Raw genomic sequence first — 19,683 nt, forward strand, 5'->3', positions numbered from 1 at the left:
TTATAGGACAAAGGCAGCTTTAAACCCCAGAGAAGCAGGATTGTTCTGCCCTGTGTTTTCTTCATGGGTTCTTCCGAGTTGCGATTTTACTGATGAAGACATCGGAGACAACTGTTGGAAGATGGGCAGGATGTTTTAAAGAATGCTTTCCAACTGGTGCATTCTCGTGTCATTAAAAAATTAAGTAAATGAGCTTCTATATTGCAAACAGTTGTTCGAATGCTGTTTCTTGGTTAGGATGAATGAGTGAGATGTGATTTCTGCTCAGGGCGTTACACAAGGCACACAGGCAGGTGAGGATCCGACTTGCCAAGGACAAACAAGCTGGCCTTGAAAGTAGCATGACCTGGAGGATGCCTCAGTGTCCCCACATCTCAAGCTGTGCTGCCAGGAGACGGATGTAATTTTCCTGACTAGCTTGAAGAAGAGGCACCTTGCAAGATGAGGCCTGCATTTGGCAACTGTGCAGACACAGGTGACACCAGGGAACACCCTGGTCATCTCCAAGCAGCTGTTGATCCCCTAATACTACCAGAGGGAGTAAAAGCTCACCTTCTAAGTGTGACCAGACACATGGTAGGGAGAGGCAGCATTATAGCTACTCCCCATCGTTGATTCTCTTCAAAATCAAATACAGACTCAATCCTCTAATTGAGTCATTTCCTTAGCACTGAAAAGCTCTCGGTGCTCTGAAACTGCAGGAGTGTCCACATCACTAGTGGGGCTTGTGGAGCTACCACAGCAGCATTCCTGTATAACTTGACCCTGGTTCCAAAGTCCCAGCCACCTCCGAGTGCCCCTTGGGGCTTCTCATGCAGGGCAGCGCTATGTGTCATGACCTTCTCCTCCTTTCCACGAAAGCAGCAGGATGTCTGAAGTGAATTTCCCTGGATTTCACACAAAAGAAATGAACATGGTTCTCCTCTTCACAGTCCCTCGGGGGAAGTATGGGCCTGTTGCTCACTTCCTGAAAGGGGCGAGTTTATGGAAGGTATGCCAGAAGAGGGAAGGCTTTCTCTTGGGTTCTGCCAGGGCAAACACCTGTTGCTGGGGGATGCTGGTAGGCACGGTGATGTGGCGCTGGTGGAGGGGATGCAGGTTCTGGTGCGGTGGGGCAACAGGGCATCCGCTATAGTCTTTTGACTTTCCATGTCCTGCCTTCTGAGCATTTAACATGGCGAGTTTCTTTTGATTTTCTGAAATTTCCATTCCCATCTCCTGGTCCTCCTGCACCCGACGCCTCTCATCCGCACAGGCCTGCAGCCACTTTGCCTTGTCTTCCTGTTTTTTGGCACAGAACAGGTGAACCTCGTCTGTGGTCCTACTGACCAGCTTGAAGGCGTTTCTCACATTGAGGTTCCAGTCCTTGTCCCGCCCATCCTCCACATCCACAAGATCTATCTCGTCCATGTCCATGCGACCCTTGTAGTACAGCATGTCCCTGCGTAGCAGGTCCTTCTTGCAGGACACCAACTGATGGTCAAACAGGAAGAAGGTCCGCTGCTGGCTCTTGCCCTGCTTAGTGATTTTGGTCAATTCTCCTGAATGAATCAATTCTGAGCTTCGATCTAGAATATCCAATCCCTCCCAGCCCACAATGGACACCTGCCAGCGAGCAATCTTGTCGACGCTCTCCAGCTTGCGTTTACGCTCATTGATCAAACAGGCCACATTCTTCATGGCCTCATAGGCTGCCTTTATATTGTTGTAATCACTGTGCTCCTGTGTGGTGTACTTGAGCAGCTCTGCCAGCTGCAGAGGGTATTTGCAGATCTTCTGCACTGGCGTGAGGAGGAACCCATCCAAGGCGATGTCAATCATCTGCTGAAGCAGGCGACAAGCTTCGAAGAAGTGCCTGTACTTGCCCTGCTTCATGAGGTTGGAGAGCTCCACGCAGGCTCCTGGGTGGTTGTTGCAATACTCAGAATAGATGGCAAAGCCCTCTTGATGCTGAAGGAAGCAGGATCCTATTTCACTTAAGTGAGGTTCCTCTTTGTTATACTGTTTCTCAAGGTCTTTCAGAAACTTTCTTTGGAACTTGTAAATGTCTTCAATGTTTCCAAAAATAGTGGCTAGCTGTTGAACAGTGAACATTCCCGTGTGCTTGTGGCACTGTCGAATATAGCCCTCGCAGATGTCCTTGAGGTGTTTGATGTACACCCGTTCAGTGTTCATGATCTCCTGGATGACATTTGTCCGCATCTGGTGCTTGTTCTCAGAGTGCTTGTGGTGGCTTGTGCTGGTATCCTCCTCCTGCTCCTCACCATGTGTACCGCTAGAATTCTCAGACAGCTCTTCCTGATTGACTCGAAGTCTGACAAAGCTTGCAGGGAACCAGGCCTCCTTATCCTCGTTCCGGCCCCACCACCAGTCTTTGTTCGAGGCTTCCAGGACCTGGATGACATCCCCGGCCTTGAAGCCCAGTTCCTGGTCATCCATGGTCACATGGTCCCAGAGAGCTTCTGCGCAGACCACGCTGCCATCGCTGATCAGCTCATTAATGGCCAGCTGTTCCCCGCCTGGCTGTAGATACCGAGGATTGGCCTGACAGAGTTCTTCATAGCTGAAGTCCTCCTCGCTACCGTTATCATCGACTAAGGCAGAGGACTCAGTACCTCCATCTGAAGAAACTGAATGGGAAACAGCTCCCCAACCATGTGCTCTTCTGGTGTCACCCAGGCATGGTGACAGCATGGCCTCCTTTTCCTTTGCCCAAAACATCCAGACAGTTTGCTTGACCTCCAAGTTCTTCATTTCTCCAGTATTACAGTCATTTTCTAGTTCAGGTATCTGTAGCCACTAGATTAAGAAACCCATAGCATACTTTTCATGAGAAGAAAATATCCTGTCTCCACTTTCCTCCTCCAGATCGGTATTGTTAGGGCCTGTGACCATAGCTCTGCCACCACCAGGACTTCAGGCTGTGGAGAAATTGTCAGCCTCTTGTGTATGGGGAGGAGGACCTGTAGCATTCTGAAAAAAAAAAAAAATTCTATTAAAATCCTATAGCCATTGTTCCCTGTAGTCAAATACTCTGGCTTAATATCACTTCCTGATATCTGCAGTAAAATCTCCCTCAGTGAGGAACACTTCAGAGACTCTGATGGGAGCAACAAAGATAAATCAGATCCACCTGCAAAGCACCCACCACTAGCAAAGAATAAAAACAAAACACTCTTTCCATCTAGTGGTTTTATTGGGCAACTGTGGGGATCTGCACATTGTGATCCAGAATATTCATTTAAGAAAACCATGGTCCACCCAATCATGGTTATAGTGCAGTTACATGGCCTTTAGAGATTTTTTTTTAACTTTTAAAAATATGTTTTTTAGTTTTAGGTGGACACAAAACTTTAATTTTATTTCTAAATTGGGGCTGAGGATCAAACCCAGTGCTTCATGCATGATAGGAGAACACTTTTCCACTGAGCCAAAATTTCAGCCCCCTTTAATCTTCCTAAACAACAGATTGGGTATTGCTTTCTTCTCTGGAAGAGAAGTAAAGACCAAAACATTTACAGGGATTTGACTATTAGCTGTGGGTGGTATTGTTGAGAGTCTAAATGGGGATATTGCAACAGGATTCCCTGAAGATCTGAGCAATTGGGTTCCATACACCCAGCCCCTTGGATCTCAGGGTCTGTACACCAGGGCTGGAACTAGACAATTTTAGATGCAGATTAGTGAGGTGTAACTTATTGAGACCATAATATTTTTTTATAAAGTAGTAAAAAAACAAAAAAACCTTGTTATTTGAGGAGAGACCAAATCAGGGCATAGATTTTCAGCCCCAAGCACGCAACTAAATGGATTATGAATATTAAGATTTGTGAGCCACTCTGAGTCTCATATAGTAAGGCTGGGATGAAGCCTGAAAATCCATATTTCTATCCAGTTCTCTGGTGAAACATATTTTTCTGGGGCCCAGTCTTTGGGACCAAGAATCAATCATACTATGACTTGGGCTAACCTACTTCTTACTAAATAATAGAGGACAGAGGTGAGTGGTGGGACCCTGAGGTTCAGAGAATAATTCTATACAGTGGGCCCACTGTGCTGACCCCCACATGCTTTCCTTTTCACAAAGAAATTAACCTGAATCCCTGCCTGACTTAAGTGGAGAGGGTATGTCACATTCCTCATTGAACTATCTGTTATCTGCAGGAGAAAATCAGTCACGAAATACTGTCCATAAGAGAAACCCACATTACCTTGAAGAAGGGAATTTCTGTGACTCTCTCCACATACCAGATTCTGAAAACCAGGGAGATAAAGATATTTGTTTATAACTCTAAAATCTGCAAGAATTATGGTTAAGAATCCAATGAGAAAAATTTAAAGCATTCCCTCTAAAATTCAAAAAAAGTAAAAGGATGCCCTTTTATGCCACTTCTATTCAACATCCTCTTTGAAACTATCCAAAACTATTAGAAGAAAGAATTAAAGATAAATGAATAGAAAAAGAGGAACTTAAACTATCACTATTTTCTAATGACATGCTTCTATATTTAGGATATCCAAAAAATTTCACCTGAAAACTTTCTTGACTGATAAATAAGTTTAGCAAAATAGCACAATATAAAATAAACACCCATAAACCAAATGCATTTCTATACTTAAACATAGTATAATTAGAATAATTATGAATCATTTTTTTAAATGAACACAATATCTTTATTTTGTTTATTTTTTGTGGTACTGAGGATTGAATGCATGTATGAGGCAAACACTTTACTGATGAGCTATAGACCCAGCCCCAAATAATTATGAATAATAAATAAGAATTCCTATGCTTATATAATTTTACCAAAATAAATTCTATGTCATATTTAATTAAGAAGGACAACTAAAATAAAACAAATTAAAAAATAGTGAATAGGAACATAGAAAGAAATTGATAGTGTCATAGCGTGATGATGAAATGTCTTTAGGTTTATTCCAGAATTTTCTGAATCTCTCCCCAAGTGGAGTCTGCCAAAGGTGTTCAGGCCTGAAAATAATTAGGTAGAAGTTCAGGATGCTGCAAAGAGGAGCAGAAGGGACTGCACACCTGCTGTATTGATATGCAGGTGAAGGGATCCAAGGGAGCAGGGAATCTCAAGGTAGCCCACATTTAACTAGGGCAGAGAGGAGCAGGGTGCCTGGTTATGTATTTATTTATTGGCATGTATATGGAGTTATTCATAGAATTAAAAAAATCTGGAATTAGTTTTCCTGGATTCACAATGAAAGCCAAATATTCTTTTTTTCCTTGAAGAGCTCTCTCTTAACAATAAGTCTTGTCTGTAATATGTGATTTTTTTGCATCCCTGATATTTGGGGAACAAGATACAGAACTCTGTTTTGAATCAAATCTGCTCTATTTGCATCAAAATAAGCAGCCAGAGGTGGGCAGTTAGTAATGCTGTTTTTTGTTGTTGTTGTTTGTTTGTTTTGTTTTGATTTTTTTTTGTAAAGTTCAGAGTATCCAGCTGCAATTATGGATGCACCCCTGGGCAGAGTATTTTTGACTTTTGTAGAAAGGCAGGTGAGCGCCCAGGTCCCAAGATCCAGGTGAGTGGCGGGAGCCAGACAGAATGCCCAGGTTTACTTTGGTCTGTGCAAACTGCCATCACGTGGCCACCACAGGTATTTCTCTCAAAAAATGCCTCACCAGAGAGCAAGGGAGCCCAGGGACAGTTGGGTTGTACACATGTCTGTGCTCTATGATGTCTCTTCTGTTCTGATCTTCTTATTCTGCCTCCAGATTAAACTCAGAAAAAAATCAAGCTCTAATGTTGCCATCCAGGTCCAAGTCTACTCTAGGGCACCTGCCACACCTGCTGGAAGTCTTCACCAAAGTGTGCACACATCATTGTCAGGGTTTATTGGGGACTTAATATTTCTTTTCTGTTGCTACTCTTTTTGTTTTAGCTCCCTGCCCCAGGTAGCCCATGTTCCAGTCAACTCTACTGGCCTTATAGTCCTTTTATAAGATGTATTGACAACTTCCCAAGAGACTAAAAGACCACATCCATTTGTGTATTTTTATACAGATAAAAAGATAAAAATTCAGCACTATAAAGAATGTTTTGTGGTGGTCTTGAAATGGCCAAGGTAATGAAACTTTGAAGGATCAACCTCAATTTCTCAGCATTAGAACCAAACTTAGAACTCTGATAACCAGGCACACACATTCCAGAGAGGGTGCATTATTCAGCTCATTTAAATGGAGATGCCCAAAATAAAAAAATATGTTTTTATGATGTATGCAAACTTCCAGGGTTCTAGGCACAAAACTGTCCTGAGAATATTTACATGTTGTCTCAGCCTTCACACCAGGATCTATGACTATTTATCAGGAGGTATTTACAGGTAAAAGAGAGCAGTCCAGAGAAGAGCAATCCAGGCAAGTCCTTATCTTTGATCACAGGTGGAAAGTCTTTTGACCTTCCCCTTCTCTGTGTGTGTGTGTGGGGGGAGGGTAGTAATTGTGGGCACCTGAAATGGCAGAATTAGGTTATCAGGACATGTGTGGTAGGGTGGATATTTAAATATTGATTCTAGTTTTTCTTCTGAAATAGTTATCCAAAGACCTTATTCTGTAATCCAATGTATGGAGGCCTATGCATATATTCATCTATTTCTAATCTGTGTATTAAAAATTTTCAGTGGGAGTGACTCCTGTGGAAACAGCCATGATGGTTATGTTAATTGTTGTCCTACATGTAAGACAAAGTCTTTGCAGAGCTTCCTGTAGACCATCAAAAAGCTACATTTTAATTCTGTCTCCTGTGGAAAGAGCAAGTACACCACAAAACCCACAATGACATCTGTGGTCTGAGGTTAGCTGTGCCTTCTGGAGAATTGTCTCCACAGGAAAAACCCAGAGATGGCCAGAATATGCCAGAACAAATACCCAAGATGGGGACTTCTCTAAACTTTTAGAACTTTACCACTTGAATGACCTACATGCCCTTTCCATCTGGACTGTATTATTTCTCCTGACAACATAATAGGTGTGATATTCAGATTACATACATGTAGAAATAACAGAAAAATCATTTTCACATCATTGTCAGTATTTGTTGGGCACTGAATATTTCTTTTGTGATGTTACTGTTTTTGTTTTAGCCACATGCCCCAGGTAGCCTATGTACCAGTCAACTCCATTGGCCTCCTAGTTCTTTTACAAAACTTATATACAAACATCCTCACCAGGAAAGTTTTGACACAAAAAGAAGTGAGAGTTACACTAATGAAGGAGGTAAAAGAGTATATATTTTGTATTACTGTGCCATACCATAAATCTCTATATCCCCATCAGGTCAGGAGCTGTGTTTTTGCATACCTTAGAATATTATAGTAAGAAATGTCTTTTCTCGCAGCAGGTCAGCCTTTCAATGCTGTTACAAGGTGATGTGATCCAATTGTATATTCATTAAGCCAGGGGGCAGGGACAGTGTATGTGTGTCCAAATGGGCTGCATTAGTTTCACAGGGCTGTTGTAAGACAATGCACAGATGAGATTACACAGAAATTTATTTGTCCTAATTCTAAAATTTGTATATCAAGGTAATTTCTGGAATGAATTCCTTTGAAGTGCACTCTTTGACATGTAGATTGCCATCTTCTGTCTCCATGTTTGCATGACATTTTCCTGGGCTTCTCTGTGTCCTTAGAATTTAAGTTGCTCTAAACAGTAAAGTTTCAGACACAATTGATTATACTTGCTGGGACCATTTGCATATTAAGTGACCTAAGTAAGACTACCAATGATTTGAAAAGAATATCCTCACTTAATAGTCCTAACTCAGTCTTTAATAAAGAGCAGTTTTGAGAATAGCTTGGTTATTTTTCAGCCAGTGCCCATGTGATATTATTCTTCAGTATGTGGCATAGCCTGAACCTAAAAACACTTGCCTTCTATTTGCAGCCCATTGTTCCATTCTTCAATAGATGTTTAGGTGTCACTCTTATCCCTGAATTGTGTCTAGCTTCTAGTACTGATTTGACCAGGCCTCTTCTTTACTTGTACAGCTGTGGGCTTTCCCTCCTTTTTTATTGAGCTGTTTTGGATATTACTTTCTCTAATGACAAAACAGTGATCACTGCTTATTTCTCTTTTTTTTATCTTATCATGACAGTTTTATTTACTTTTGTCTAATAGTAGCAATTGTCACTTTGTGATTAGTTAAGCATTATTTCAAGGTGTACTTGCTTATCTCACATTCAAGATATTTGTATAATGCTAGACAGGTTTTCTTCATTTGGAAATTTATGTGGTTAACAAGAATATTTGTTATATATTTTAAAACTATTTATATGTAATCTAAAGACAATATTCTATTTATTAATGTGTCAAGGATGACAATTTCCAAAAGAATCATGAAATGATATAAGCTTGGGGTAAAATATATTTATGCTGCCAAGCGGCTGCACTTATGTAAAGATTTATGAAGAATTTTTTGTAAGTGTATGAAAAAGCTTTTTTTGTTTTGTTTTGTTTTGTTTTGGAGTGGCGGAGCTACTTCATTTATGTAACACATTTACAATTTACATAAGACTTTTGCTGACATGATTTCATTTTACCCTCAGAACAATGTATAAGGCAGAACATTCATCACATTTCACAAGTCAGGAATTGCTGCTCACCTTTGGCAATGCTTCCTTGGTTTTGGGACACTATCTCCTTTAGTTTTATTTCCCTGTTATTTCTTCTCAGGAAAGGCTCTTTCTTCTGTATTCCCCTTAAACACAGCTGTTTCTGGGTCTCTCCTCTTTACATTCTCCTTAGATGACCTCTTCTACTCTCATGATTTACAAGATCACATGTCAACTAATATCTGCCCAATCTACTACACAGAGCTCAGATCTTTCCAAGAGCACCTGACCTACACATATACAACCTCCTGCCTGAATTCTCATTTTCATGTTCACAACTTTTTTGAAATTTTTATCCCACCCTTGCTGTTCCTCCTGTGTTCCCTATCTTGTCAAACCATACTACCAATTACTCCAGTGACCAGTGCCCCCTGTAGCTTTTCTTTGGCTGATTTCAAAAGACAACTTTTTGTCTAAGTCAGAGGGAGAAGATGCCTCAAGGCTAGCAGTCCCCAAGCATATAGAAATTAAAAAGCAGGGACTGTGGGGGGAGGAGCTGATGTCCAGCAGAGGTCAGGACTGGCAAAGCTGCTGAGCTCAGAGTATGTGAATCCACTATTTTGTAATATTTTGATTTTGGATCCCTATTGTAAATCTTTTTATACACAGTCTTAATTTCAAGTTGCTTCAATTTTTTCCTTGAAAGCAAGAGAGGCTTCAGATGCTCACAGAATCCTGTGTGACAGACAAGCCAGATTTCATCCACCTCATTCTGCAATCATGCACTCACCGATCCGTCAGACATTCACTGAGCACTTCCCATGGGCCAGGCATAGTGCAAGGTGCTGGGATATAATAATGATTATGACAAAGTCCCTCAAGGAGTCAGTCTAATGGTAAACTACTGAGTACACTGAGGCACAGAGTGGTAAATGACTTACACACTGAGGTAGAAATAGCTAGGTCTTGGAAAGGTGGGACTAGAGCTGGAGAGAGGGGAGGGTACAACTCATGGTAAATAAAACCCCTCTGACTGAGGAGAAAGGCTGCAGACAGACACATATTACAAAATCTGCTTGCAAAAAACTTGTTTCCAATTTCACCATGATTGAATTCATGTCTCAGTGAATTAGGCCTGATGGCATTTCTATACTAAGCCCCAAGGATTTGGGGCATGCCACCAATCTGCTGGGACACAATAACTCTGTAGGCAGCTCAACATCAAGAAGCATCCGACTCCAATTTTAGCACTGGGATCCACATTAAATTACTTCAATTGGTATTATGAATTTAAACGTATAGCACATTTGTGAGACTTCTACATGTAGAAGTTTGGAAAAACTCTCCTCTAACCCTCATCCAGAGGATTCTAATAAGTTATATCGGTTCCAAGGAAATTAGAGCATTTGTCTGTCAATTTTCATATATACATTATTTTGGCTGTACAAGGGCAAAAAGTGTCATTTAGACATATTTCATAAGTTATCTAAACATTATACAGATATATACAAAAACACCACATTTAGATCCGTGCGTACACCTGGCCAATGTACAACACTCAACTGCAAACGTGAACCAGTGTAAGGCAATTATTTTTGTGATATACGACATAGTCCTTTAAGGAAGGCAGACTCCACGAAGAACTGTCTGTGCCAGGCCTGACCATCTGTTTTCGTGATACTCTTTGTGAAGAAGTTATTTCAGGAGGCAAGATGTCTATTTCACTGACGAAATGCAGTGAACAATTATAAAAAAAGTTTTTGAATGCAGAAACCATAATTACCCAGTTATCTAAGTAGGGAGCTACTTGAAGACACTACTGGCCTTAATGCTGCTACTGACTGAGAATGAGAGCACTTCCTGGATGACTTATTGCTCTGAGATTCAAATTGATGCATAATTCATCCACACAGGATGTTCCAAAAAGAAAAGGTAAAAAATTTCAACCCATTAATGCTCAAATGCTATCAGTTGTTCACTTCAAGCACGTCTTCACCTTGCTGAAGATTTTCCCCTTTCTCAGGGTGTTCTGGATGTTTGCTTTTAGATGAAGAGGTCCCTACCCTGTCAGATGTTTTGCCATTTGAATGGTTTTGCTCCACTTGACATAAATACACATCACTGGGTCCTCTGGTGCTCCTTATGTGTACAGTGATAGTCTTCTTTGGGAGCTGGAACATCCAATCTGGTTTCTTCCGGAGCTTTAACTGCAATAACAATCTGTTCGTGGAAGGCTTGAATGCTATGAATATCTTGATATGTTACATACCGCTAGTCTTTCATTTTCTTTATCATCTGAGCACAATCCTTAATTAACTCATCCAAAGCATCTTCCATTGCTGGTAAGTCTGAAAGTTCCTCTGGCAGCTTCTTTTGTTGGGGTACTGCTCCCAAATTGTTAAGATCAGATCCTATCCATCGAATATGGTTCTTAGATTTTTTTCTCAACGAGGTCAATTCCGTCTAAGACATTGGTAATGTCATCGTTTTCGCACTCCCAGTTTTGTTGCAACCTTGTTTAAGTCGAGAATGCCCCCAGGGGCAGATCTGAGGACATCCATAAATTTTCGAGTTAAGTAAACTAGTGATACATCAAAACGAGGTCTCTTCACTTTTAGAGCTTTTCTCATGGACACATATTGTACATTATCTTCTAAATTAATCCTTATTTTCGATGGCAGCAGGCTCTCCACGTTGATGGGGTCGCGGCAGCGGCGGCGCACCGTCTGTCTCCGCCGCCTGGTCCACGAGAAGGCTCGGCCGTCTCCTCGCGGGTCGCTGCTGACTCATGCTGCCCAGGGGACGCCCCGCGCCCCTCGCGCCTGCGAGCTCTCCCGCCTTCTGCGGCGGGATCGAGCTGCACCCCCGACGCGCCGGCTCCCCGGTGCCCGTCAGGGAGCAGGCTCACGGCCTCCTGGAGGGCGCCGCCTGGCTCGGCCACCCCGCCCGCCGCGGCCCCACGAGCCCGTGAGCTCCCGCCGCCGCCGCCGCCGCGAGGGGACGAGGGTGACCCGCCGCGGTCAGGACGCCGGGCCCGCCATCTTCCCGCATGCGCTTTGTTTTGTTTTTCAAAAGAGATATTTATAAGACAATTGCTAAATAGATATTAATTGAAATTATGAAAGTAATTGTGGCATAAACTTTTTTTTCCTCCCCTAACTTGAAACATATGGAATCTCCTCTTTAAGCCCAGTTTTTTCATTTGTCCACCTAGGCCTACAAAAACACTGTTGTAGACTATTTTTAATCTTATTTAGCAAGTATTTATACTTTTGTTATTAAAACAGGAATACAAACATGAAAAATATGTAAAAGTCATATTTAAAAATTCTAAAGTTATTAATGACCTTAGAAAATGTGATGACTGCTATCACTTTTTGTTTTATGAAAAGTAATTTAGATTTTCACTTTATATTTATTTTAATCATTACAGATGCTTTTCAAGTTTGGGTGAAACAAAAAAAAATGAAGAATAAATATCTCATTATCTTAAGAAATTGTTAGGCTGAGCAAATGTTAGTGCAGAGTTTTATAGAACCATTCTGGAAGATACCATCCAGAGTTTTACACTACTGTTTCAGATTGGATCACATCACATCACAGTATGATAGATGAAGGTGTCAGAAGTGCTAGAGAGAAATTTGTACTAGGGATGGGGAGGTAAATTAAATTAAGCTTCTTCTTAATTATTATCAATTACAGCATAATTCATGGAGAAATAATCATTTTAACTTGATAGCAAATAAATATGTATAAATTTATTAACTTGTGATGTAGCTTCATTTATAAGATAATGCTTATTCAAAAAGTGTGAAAGGGTATAAAATGAAATAACATTTAATTTAATGAGTTTTTTTTTTTTAATTTGCCAATTAACTCCAAAGAGTGCTTAATTTCTAATGATCTAATGAAGTAAAAATACTGTTAAGGCTTTAGCTTAGTGTACCATCAAACAAATGTTAGAACATTGTGGTGGTAGTTTTTTGTTGTTTTTGTTTAAAGAGATGAAGTGAGACTGATTATGAATATTTACACATCTGCAAAACCATTTAGGTTTCTAGTGTCCACCAAAGTATCTGCCTCCTTATTGACTGGTTTGGATATGAAACATTTTAGAAAGCCCTTTAATACTTGTTCTACAAGCAGCTTTTTAATTTTTTATACAAATCTTCATTAATTTCATTACAAAATTAATCATCCAGGTAAGAAAGGGAGTATTACACTCACTACCCAGTGTATGTTTGTGTGTGTGTGTGTGTGTGTGTATTTTTTTTCACATTTTTATTCAGAAGTAGGGTAAAGGTTTCAATTCAGTCACAACCTCTTCCTACACCTGTTGTGCCTGGGATGTTTCAGGAGTCCTTACTAATACTGCAGGTATTTCTTTCTCTTTTCTATGCTGTGATTATTATGAGCCAATAAATAGAATAAATATATCTCAGAGATGCCAAGTTTTATCTCACTTGTAGTTGTCCATTGGGCATCTGTAGGCCTAAGTGAATAATCAGTGCTTTTTGGCAAAAGCAGCTTTTGAGTCCTTTGATATGAGGAGAATTTGTGGCCTAAATGGCAGAACTTGTCCCCATGAGTATGATTATCAATAGAAAATGCATGACATAACATGATGGCATGACTTGATACTAGGAATAAAAGTAGTTTAACCTGATTTATTTATTTATAATTATATATTTTATAGATATTTAATATACATATAATTGTATACTTATATATTTATAATTTTGAATATATGTAACTCTCTGTCTCTCACACACACATATATATATATATTTATAATATTGTCTTTAAGATAAGCAGGGTTTGGGGATGGATTGGGGTGAGTGTAATGGTGGAAAGGCCAAGGACAATTGTTGAATTTTTGACTTGAGCACTCTAGGGTAGTTGCTGATGCCCAATCCTGTATGGGGCAGAAAGACCACACAAGACAGGGAAAAGAGTGCTATTCTTGAGGATGGCTTTTGTTTTGATGTTTGTGATTTCTCCTAGATATCCACATGAACATGTCTGAAGGTGTCAGGAGAGGACTGGGAAGAAAATGAATATTTGGGAGGGAAGGGAATTCGGAAAATACTGCCATGAGACTGAGCATGACCCTGGGTGTGGGTGAAGATATACAAGTACAAGGAGTGTTTCTCTTAGCTGGGGCTCAGAGAAACCTATATTTAGCAACAGAGAAGAAAAGTCTAAGAAGGAGACAGAGAGTGAGGGCATCCAGTTAAGAAGATACAAAACCAGGGAAATGTAATGACATGGATTTCTGGAAGAGATTATTTTAAAAAGAAAGGCAGAATCTCTTGTTCTGAAAACCACTAAAAAGTGAATTACAGGGTGGCAAAGATATCACATCTTATTTATTCATTAATATCTTGAAGGGTACCTAGATAGGTTCCTTAGTTTAGTTACTGTGAGTTGACCTACTCTACATTGATGTGGCCACCAGCAATGTATGAGTGTATCTTTTCTCTCATATCTGCATGAACACTATTATTGCTTGTTTTCTTGATAATTGCCATTATAACTGCATTGAAATTAAATATTGAAATAGCTTTGATTTGCATTTATCTAATTGCTAAAGATGATAGTCTTTTTTATGTTTGTTGATCAGTTGTATTTCTTCTTCTGTGAAGTGTCTTGCTCAGTTCCCTAGTCCATTTATTGATGGGTTATGTCTCTTTTTTGGGCATTAAAGTTTGTTGTGTTCTTTATATATCTTGGGGATTACCATGTGTGTGTGGTAAAGATTTATTTTCCCATTCTGTAGGCTCTCTCTTATTGTTATAGATTGTTTTCTTTGTGGAGAATAAGCTTCTTAGTTTGAATCCATCCCATTTATTGATTCCTAATTATACTGTTTGTGTTTTATACTTCTTGTGATTCAAGAAATCAGTCAGGTCCTAAGATAACATGATGAGAATGTGAACCTTCTTTTTTTTTTTTTTCCTGTTAGGCACAGGGTCTCTGTTCTCTTGTCTAAGTCTTTGATCTACTTTGAGTTGATTTTTGAGCACAGTGAGAGACAGAGGTTTAATTTTATCTTTTTACATATAGATTTCCAGTTTTCCCAGCACCAATTGTTGAGCAGGTTATCTTTTCTCCAATTTATGTTGTTGGCACCTTTGACTAGTATGGACTGGTCTACATGTCTTTGGGTACATTTTTTTTAACTATTTCTCTGTAGTATAGTTTAAGGTCTAGTATTGTGATGCCTACTGATTCACTCATTTTGTTGAGAATTGCTTTGACTATTGTGTCTCTTCTATTTTTCAAATGAATTTCATGATTGCTTTTTCTAGTTTTATTAGGAATGTCGTTGGGAGTTTAATAAGAATTGCATTGAATCTGTATAACTATTTTGTTAGATTTGCCATTTTGTCCAAGATCATTCTGCCTATCCAAGAGCATGGAACATCTTTACATCTTCTAAGATCTTCCATTTCTATCTTTAGTGTTCTGTAGTTTTCATTGTAGAGATATTTTACCTCTTTTTTAAGATTGATCCCAAGTATTTTATTTTATTCTTTCTTTTTCTTTTTTGAGGCCATTGTTAATGGAGTGGTTTTCCTAATTTTTTTAAACAGTGGATTCATGGATTAAGTATAGAAATGCATTTGGTTTATGGGTGTTTATTTCATATTGTGCTATTTTGCTGAATTTATTTATTAGTCAAGAAAGTTTTCAGGTGAAATTTTTTGGATTTTCTAAATATAGAAGCATGTCATTAGCAAATAGTGATAGTCTGAGTTCCTCTTTTTTCTATTCATTTATCTTTAATTCTTTCTTCTAATTGTTTTGGATAGAGTTTCAAGGAGAATGTTGAATAGAAGTGGCAAAAAAAGGGCATCCTTTTACTTTTTTTGAATTTTAGAGGGAATGCTTTAAATGTTTCTCCCTTAAGAATAATGTTTCTGGGGCTGGAGTGGCTCAGTGGTAGAACACTTTCCTGGCATGTTTGAGGCCTTGGGTTCAATCCTCAGCACCACATATAAATAAATAAATAAATAAATAAATAAATAAATAAAAAAAATAAAAACTCCATTGACAACTAAAATATGTTAAAATAATGATAATAATGATAATAATAATAATAATAATAATAATAATAATAATAATAATAAAGCCACCACTATCAGAGAGCCAGGAGCAGCGGAGGCGCCCTGGGTGGACATAGGGCCCAGTGACAGGGAAATGGGGGGCGTGGCCCCCTGGGAGGCCCCGGGCCACTCTCCTCCACCCCCAACAGCGCAGCATCATGGGAGGTGGAGCATGGAAACACTGTTCTATGGCGATGGGGCGCTGAGCGGCCTATTGGTGGCGCCAGTGGCAGCAGCAGCAACTTAGTGTCCCCAGACCACTTGTTCCCCTGGTGGGGCGGACTGTGGTAGCCGGCACCAAGAGGAAAAAGTGTGCGCTGAGGCTGAGCCAGAGCGAGCAGGTAGTCGAGGCACCAACGGCACCCCTGCATGCAGACGGCGCCCCCAGCCAGGTGTGTACCTCACGGCCTGCTTTCCTCGCCGGACCTGGAGCTGCTCAAGCTCCCCTCTCCTGAGCTCGAGCACCTCATTATACAGTCCAATGGGCTGGTTGCCACCACGGTGATGAGTACTTAGTTCCTCTACCCTAGTGGCGGCCAGTGAGGAGCAGGAGTTCACCAAGGACTTTGTCAAGGCCTTGGAGGATTTGCACAAGCAGATCCAGCTAGACGCGGGTGCAGCCGCTGCTGCGGATGCCACAGGAGGACCCCCCTGGCATGACATCCAGCGCAGCACCTTCCGTGGCGGCGACTGAGGCAGCGGTCTATGGGAACTTGAGCAGCTACTCAGGTGGCGCTGGGGATGCTGGGGGCATTGCGATGGTCGCCTTGGCCACAGAGCATCCCACCCCCACCCCCGCCGCGGCACTGGGGCAGCACCTGGCAGTGCTCAAGAACTAGCCACAGAGGATGTCTGACATGCCAAACTTCCGGGAGAGCCAGGGGTTGTCACCCATCGACATGGACACGCAGGACACATCAAGGTGGAACTCAAGCGGCTGCTCAACTGCATCACAGCCTCCAAATGCCACAACTGCAAGCTGGAGCGCATCTTGCGGGCCTGGAGGAGAAAGTGAAGACGCTCAAGAGCCAGAATATGGAGCTGGCATCCACTGCCAGTCTGCAGGTGGCGCAGCTCAAGCAGAAAATCCTCAGCCACGTCAACATCAGCTGCCAGCTGCTGCTCCAGCATCAGGAACCTGCATATTGAGCCTGAGCACCGGGTGCATGCGTGGACCCCCTCCTTGAGGGGCGGGCTCACGGAGGAAGGGGTGGGCGCCCCGACTTGGAGAGGATGCAGCCCTGGCAACTGGTCTTGGAGAGGGTAGGGTCCCCAGGGATATCCCCGTGGGTGCCCACAACTCAGAGAGGGCGCCCTGGACTTCAACAAGCGGGACCCCCTGCTCATGGGGTGGGGCAAGCGCATGACCCCCTCCCCCATTGCACTGCCTCTGTTCCCAGTGATGCTGTCCAGTGTTGCACAAACCTTCGCGCCCTGACTGCCCCTTCATAGACATCTACACATCGCTGTGGAAGGGGGCTCTGTGGGGAGCAGCCTCCAGCCTGACTTTTTTTTTTTTTTTTTTTTTGCCTTTGGAAGAGAGAAAAACAGAATGTTCGATTCTGCCCTATTTATGGTTCTACTCATAGAAACGGTTGTGTATGCTTGTATGTTTCCTTGTGTTGGTTTAAAAAAAAATGGGAAGAAGAAAAAAAAAATAGTATGCCTTTTCCTAGCTCTCGCTATCCCCTTCTGTCCTTCCAACACCCCTCCCCCTGCCCTTTTTGTTCTTTTGTTTTTGTTTTGCTAGAAGTCCACATTCCTGTTGGTAATCTTTTGTTCATGCTCTCCCAGTTTTCTGTTTTATGTAAAGTCTCCCTATGCAAAAAGAAAGAGAGAGAGAGAGAGAGAGAGAGAGAGAGAGAGAAAGAAAGAAAAAGTTTACCTTGTGTTTACCATAGACAGCTTTTATATTTGATAGTGTTAAGATATATTTCTACTATACATAGTTTTCTAATTATTTTTTTAAGAGAGAGCGAGGTAGAGAGAGGTAGAGAGAGAGAGAGAGAATTTTAATATTTATTTTTTAGTTATCGGGCACAACATCTTTGTTTGTATGTGGTGCTGAGGATCTAACCCAGGCCGCATGATTCCAGGCGAGCATGCTACCTCTTGAGCCACATCCTCAGCCCTTTTCTAGTGTTTTGACTGTGTATTTAGTCAAATGCTTTTTCTGCACTTATTGAGATAATTTTCTGATTCTTGTCTTTACATCTATTTACTTTAAAAAAATGTGTTTATTGATTTCCATGTGTTGAACCAACCCTTTATCCATGGGACAAACCCCACTGATCATGTTAATATGATTTTGTATGCTGCTTGCCATAATTTTATTGAGAATTATTACATGTTTATTCCTCAGGAATACTGATCTGAAATGTTCTTTCCTTGATGTGTCTTTATCTGGTTCTTGGTCTGGTTGATATTAGTTTCATAGAATGAGGTTAGAAGGTTTTGCTATTTTTTTATTTTATAAAATGATTTTAGAAGAATTGATGTTCATTCTTTTTTCAACTTCTTGTAGAACTGGGCTGAGAATTCCTCTGATACTGGTTTTTTTCTTAGTTGTTAGGCTTGTGATAAACCCTGGCTTGGGAGAATTAATGTAATACACTCAAGACTTCATGCTTTAGAGGAGAAATGCCTACCCTAACATTATACATTATACTGCTTTGACAAATCTTAGTCATCAAATAACAATATTTTTTTAGACATTTTTTGTGTTCCCCAGGAGAAGACTGACACCTCCAAGACTCCTTTCTTTAAACGTGTGTGTGTGTGTGTGTATCCAGGGTTTTGTGGTCACTTGGTAAAATTTCATTAAATAACACAGCCATGACTCCAATTTGGGTATTTTACTCAAGGTTTTTAGCCCACATCTTAAATTTTTGATCCATACAACACTTAAAGTAGCTATAATTTCTATCAGAGTCTCTACATGGAAGTATGAAATGATGGGATAAAATATTTTAACACTCTAACTCTCCAATATTATCAAATTTATTTCTAATGGAAATTAATGTTATTCATACTCTTGACATAATGCTCCTACAATAAATGTAAAAACCTTTGAAGTAAATAAAACATATGAGGATCAGTCAAGGGAGGTGACAGAGCCCCACAAGAGCAGGATGAAGATTATGAAATAATTCTGAATTAAAAGCTAAGTTTCATGAAAAGTGGAATCGACAGTTTTCATGTGTGTATTGGGATAATTACTACACTAAGATATTTAGGTGTTTATAAAGTAGGAGAATATAAGATATTATCACAGTGTTAAGAAATAGGGAAATAAGAGGAACACTTTCATAAATAGTCATGCTGAATTTAGCTGGAAATTCAAATGTGAACCCTAGAGATGTTTTGTAAGCAACAAAGTTAAGCAAATAGGTCATCAGTTCTCTTTCTACTGAGGACAAAGTAGAAGGCAATAGTTTACACACATATTTGTAATAAATTCCATAAAATGCTTCATTTCAAGGGAAACTAATAAACCACGCTGTGGTAGAAGAAACTGTCAAGTTCAACTTGTTAAACTGTCTTTGACACGTCTATGACCAAGAAGGAAAAAATGACTATTTCTCATGAATAAATTCAGTAATAAAAGAAAGTCTTCTCAGATAAATGGCTACACTTTGAATAATGCTTAAATATTCACTAACTCTGGCACCTCTTACAGAATAGTCACTCCATGCCTGAAAGACTCATGGGTACAAAGAAGTAGGTACCCAGGGCACTGAGTATTCTTCAAGAAAAATTTCCTTTTTTCCCAAGCTTTGACCATCCTGACATCAATGTATGGATGCACATATTTGGGGCAAAGCTGTCCTCTGATGATCCAGTTACCTTTCTCCTTTAAAATTACAAAAATTTCTATAAAAAATGCTTTTCTTTACCTGAACACCCAAAGTTTGTTGTCATTCATTGAATGAATTTGAATTGTCTTTGAAAAACATTTTTTTTTTAAAGTTATCAGTGAACAAAATCATCC

The 19,683-nt window shown here is 40.4% G+C and overlaps 1 protein-coding gene and 2 pseudogenes across 1 annotated transcript; 1 reads left to right on the plus strand and 2 right to left on the minus strand.

The window, feature by feature from the left end:
• Positions 1-928: 928 nt before the first annotated feature.
• Positions 929-2,607, minus strand: LOC143403467 (spermatogenesis-associated protein 13). Its single transcript, XM_076861517.2, has one exon. It carries the CDS (start codon positions 2,437-2,439, stop codon positions 961-963), a length of 1,479 nt encoding a protein of 492 aa, XP_076717632.1. The 5' UTR covers positions 2,440-2,607; the 3' UTR covers positions 929-960.
• A 7,943-nt stretch (positions 2,608-10,550) lies between these two features.
• Positions 10,551-11,373, minus strand: LOC143403847 (transcription factor E2F6 pseudogene; annotated as a pseudogene).
• Positions 11,374-15,864: 4,491 nt separating this feature from the next.
• Positions 15,865-16,841, plus strand: LOC143405253 (transcription factor JunD-like; annotated as a pseudogene).
• The last annotated feature ends 2,842 nt before the right edge of the window (positions 16,842-19,683 follow it).

Source organism: Callospermophilus lateralis, chromosome 7 (assembly GCF_048772815.1).
Source record: "Callospermophilus lateralis isolate mCalLat2 chromosome 7, mCalLat2.hap1, whole genome shotgun sequence".
In the NCBI taxonomy this organism is placed as follows: domain Eukaryota; kingdom Metazoa; phylum Chordata; class Mammalia; order Rodentia; family Sciuridae; genus Callospermophilus; species Callospermophilus lateralis.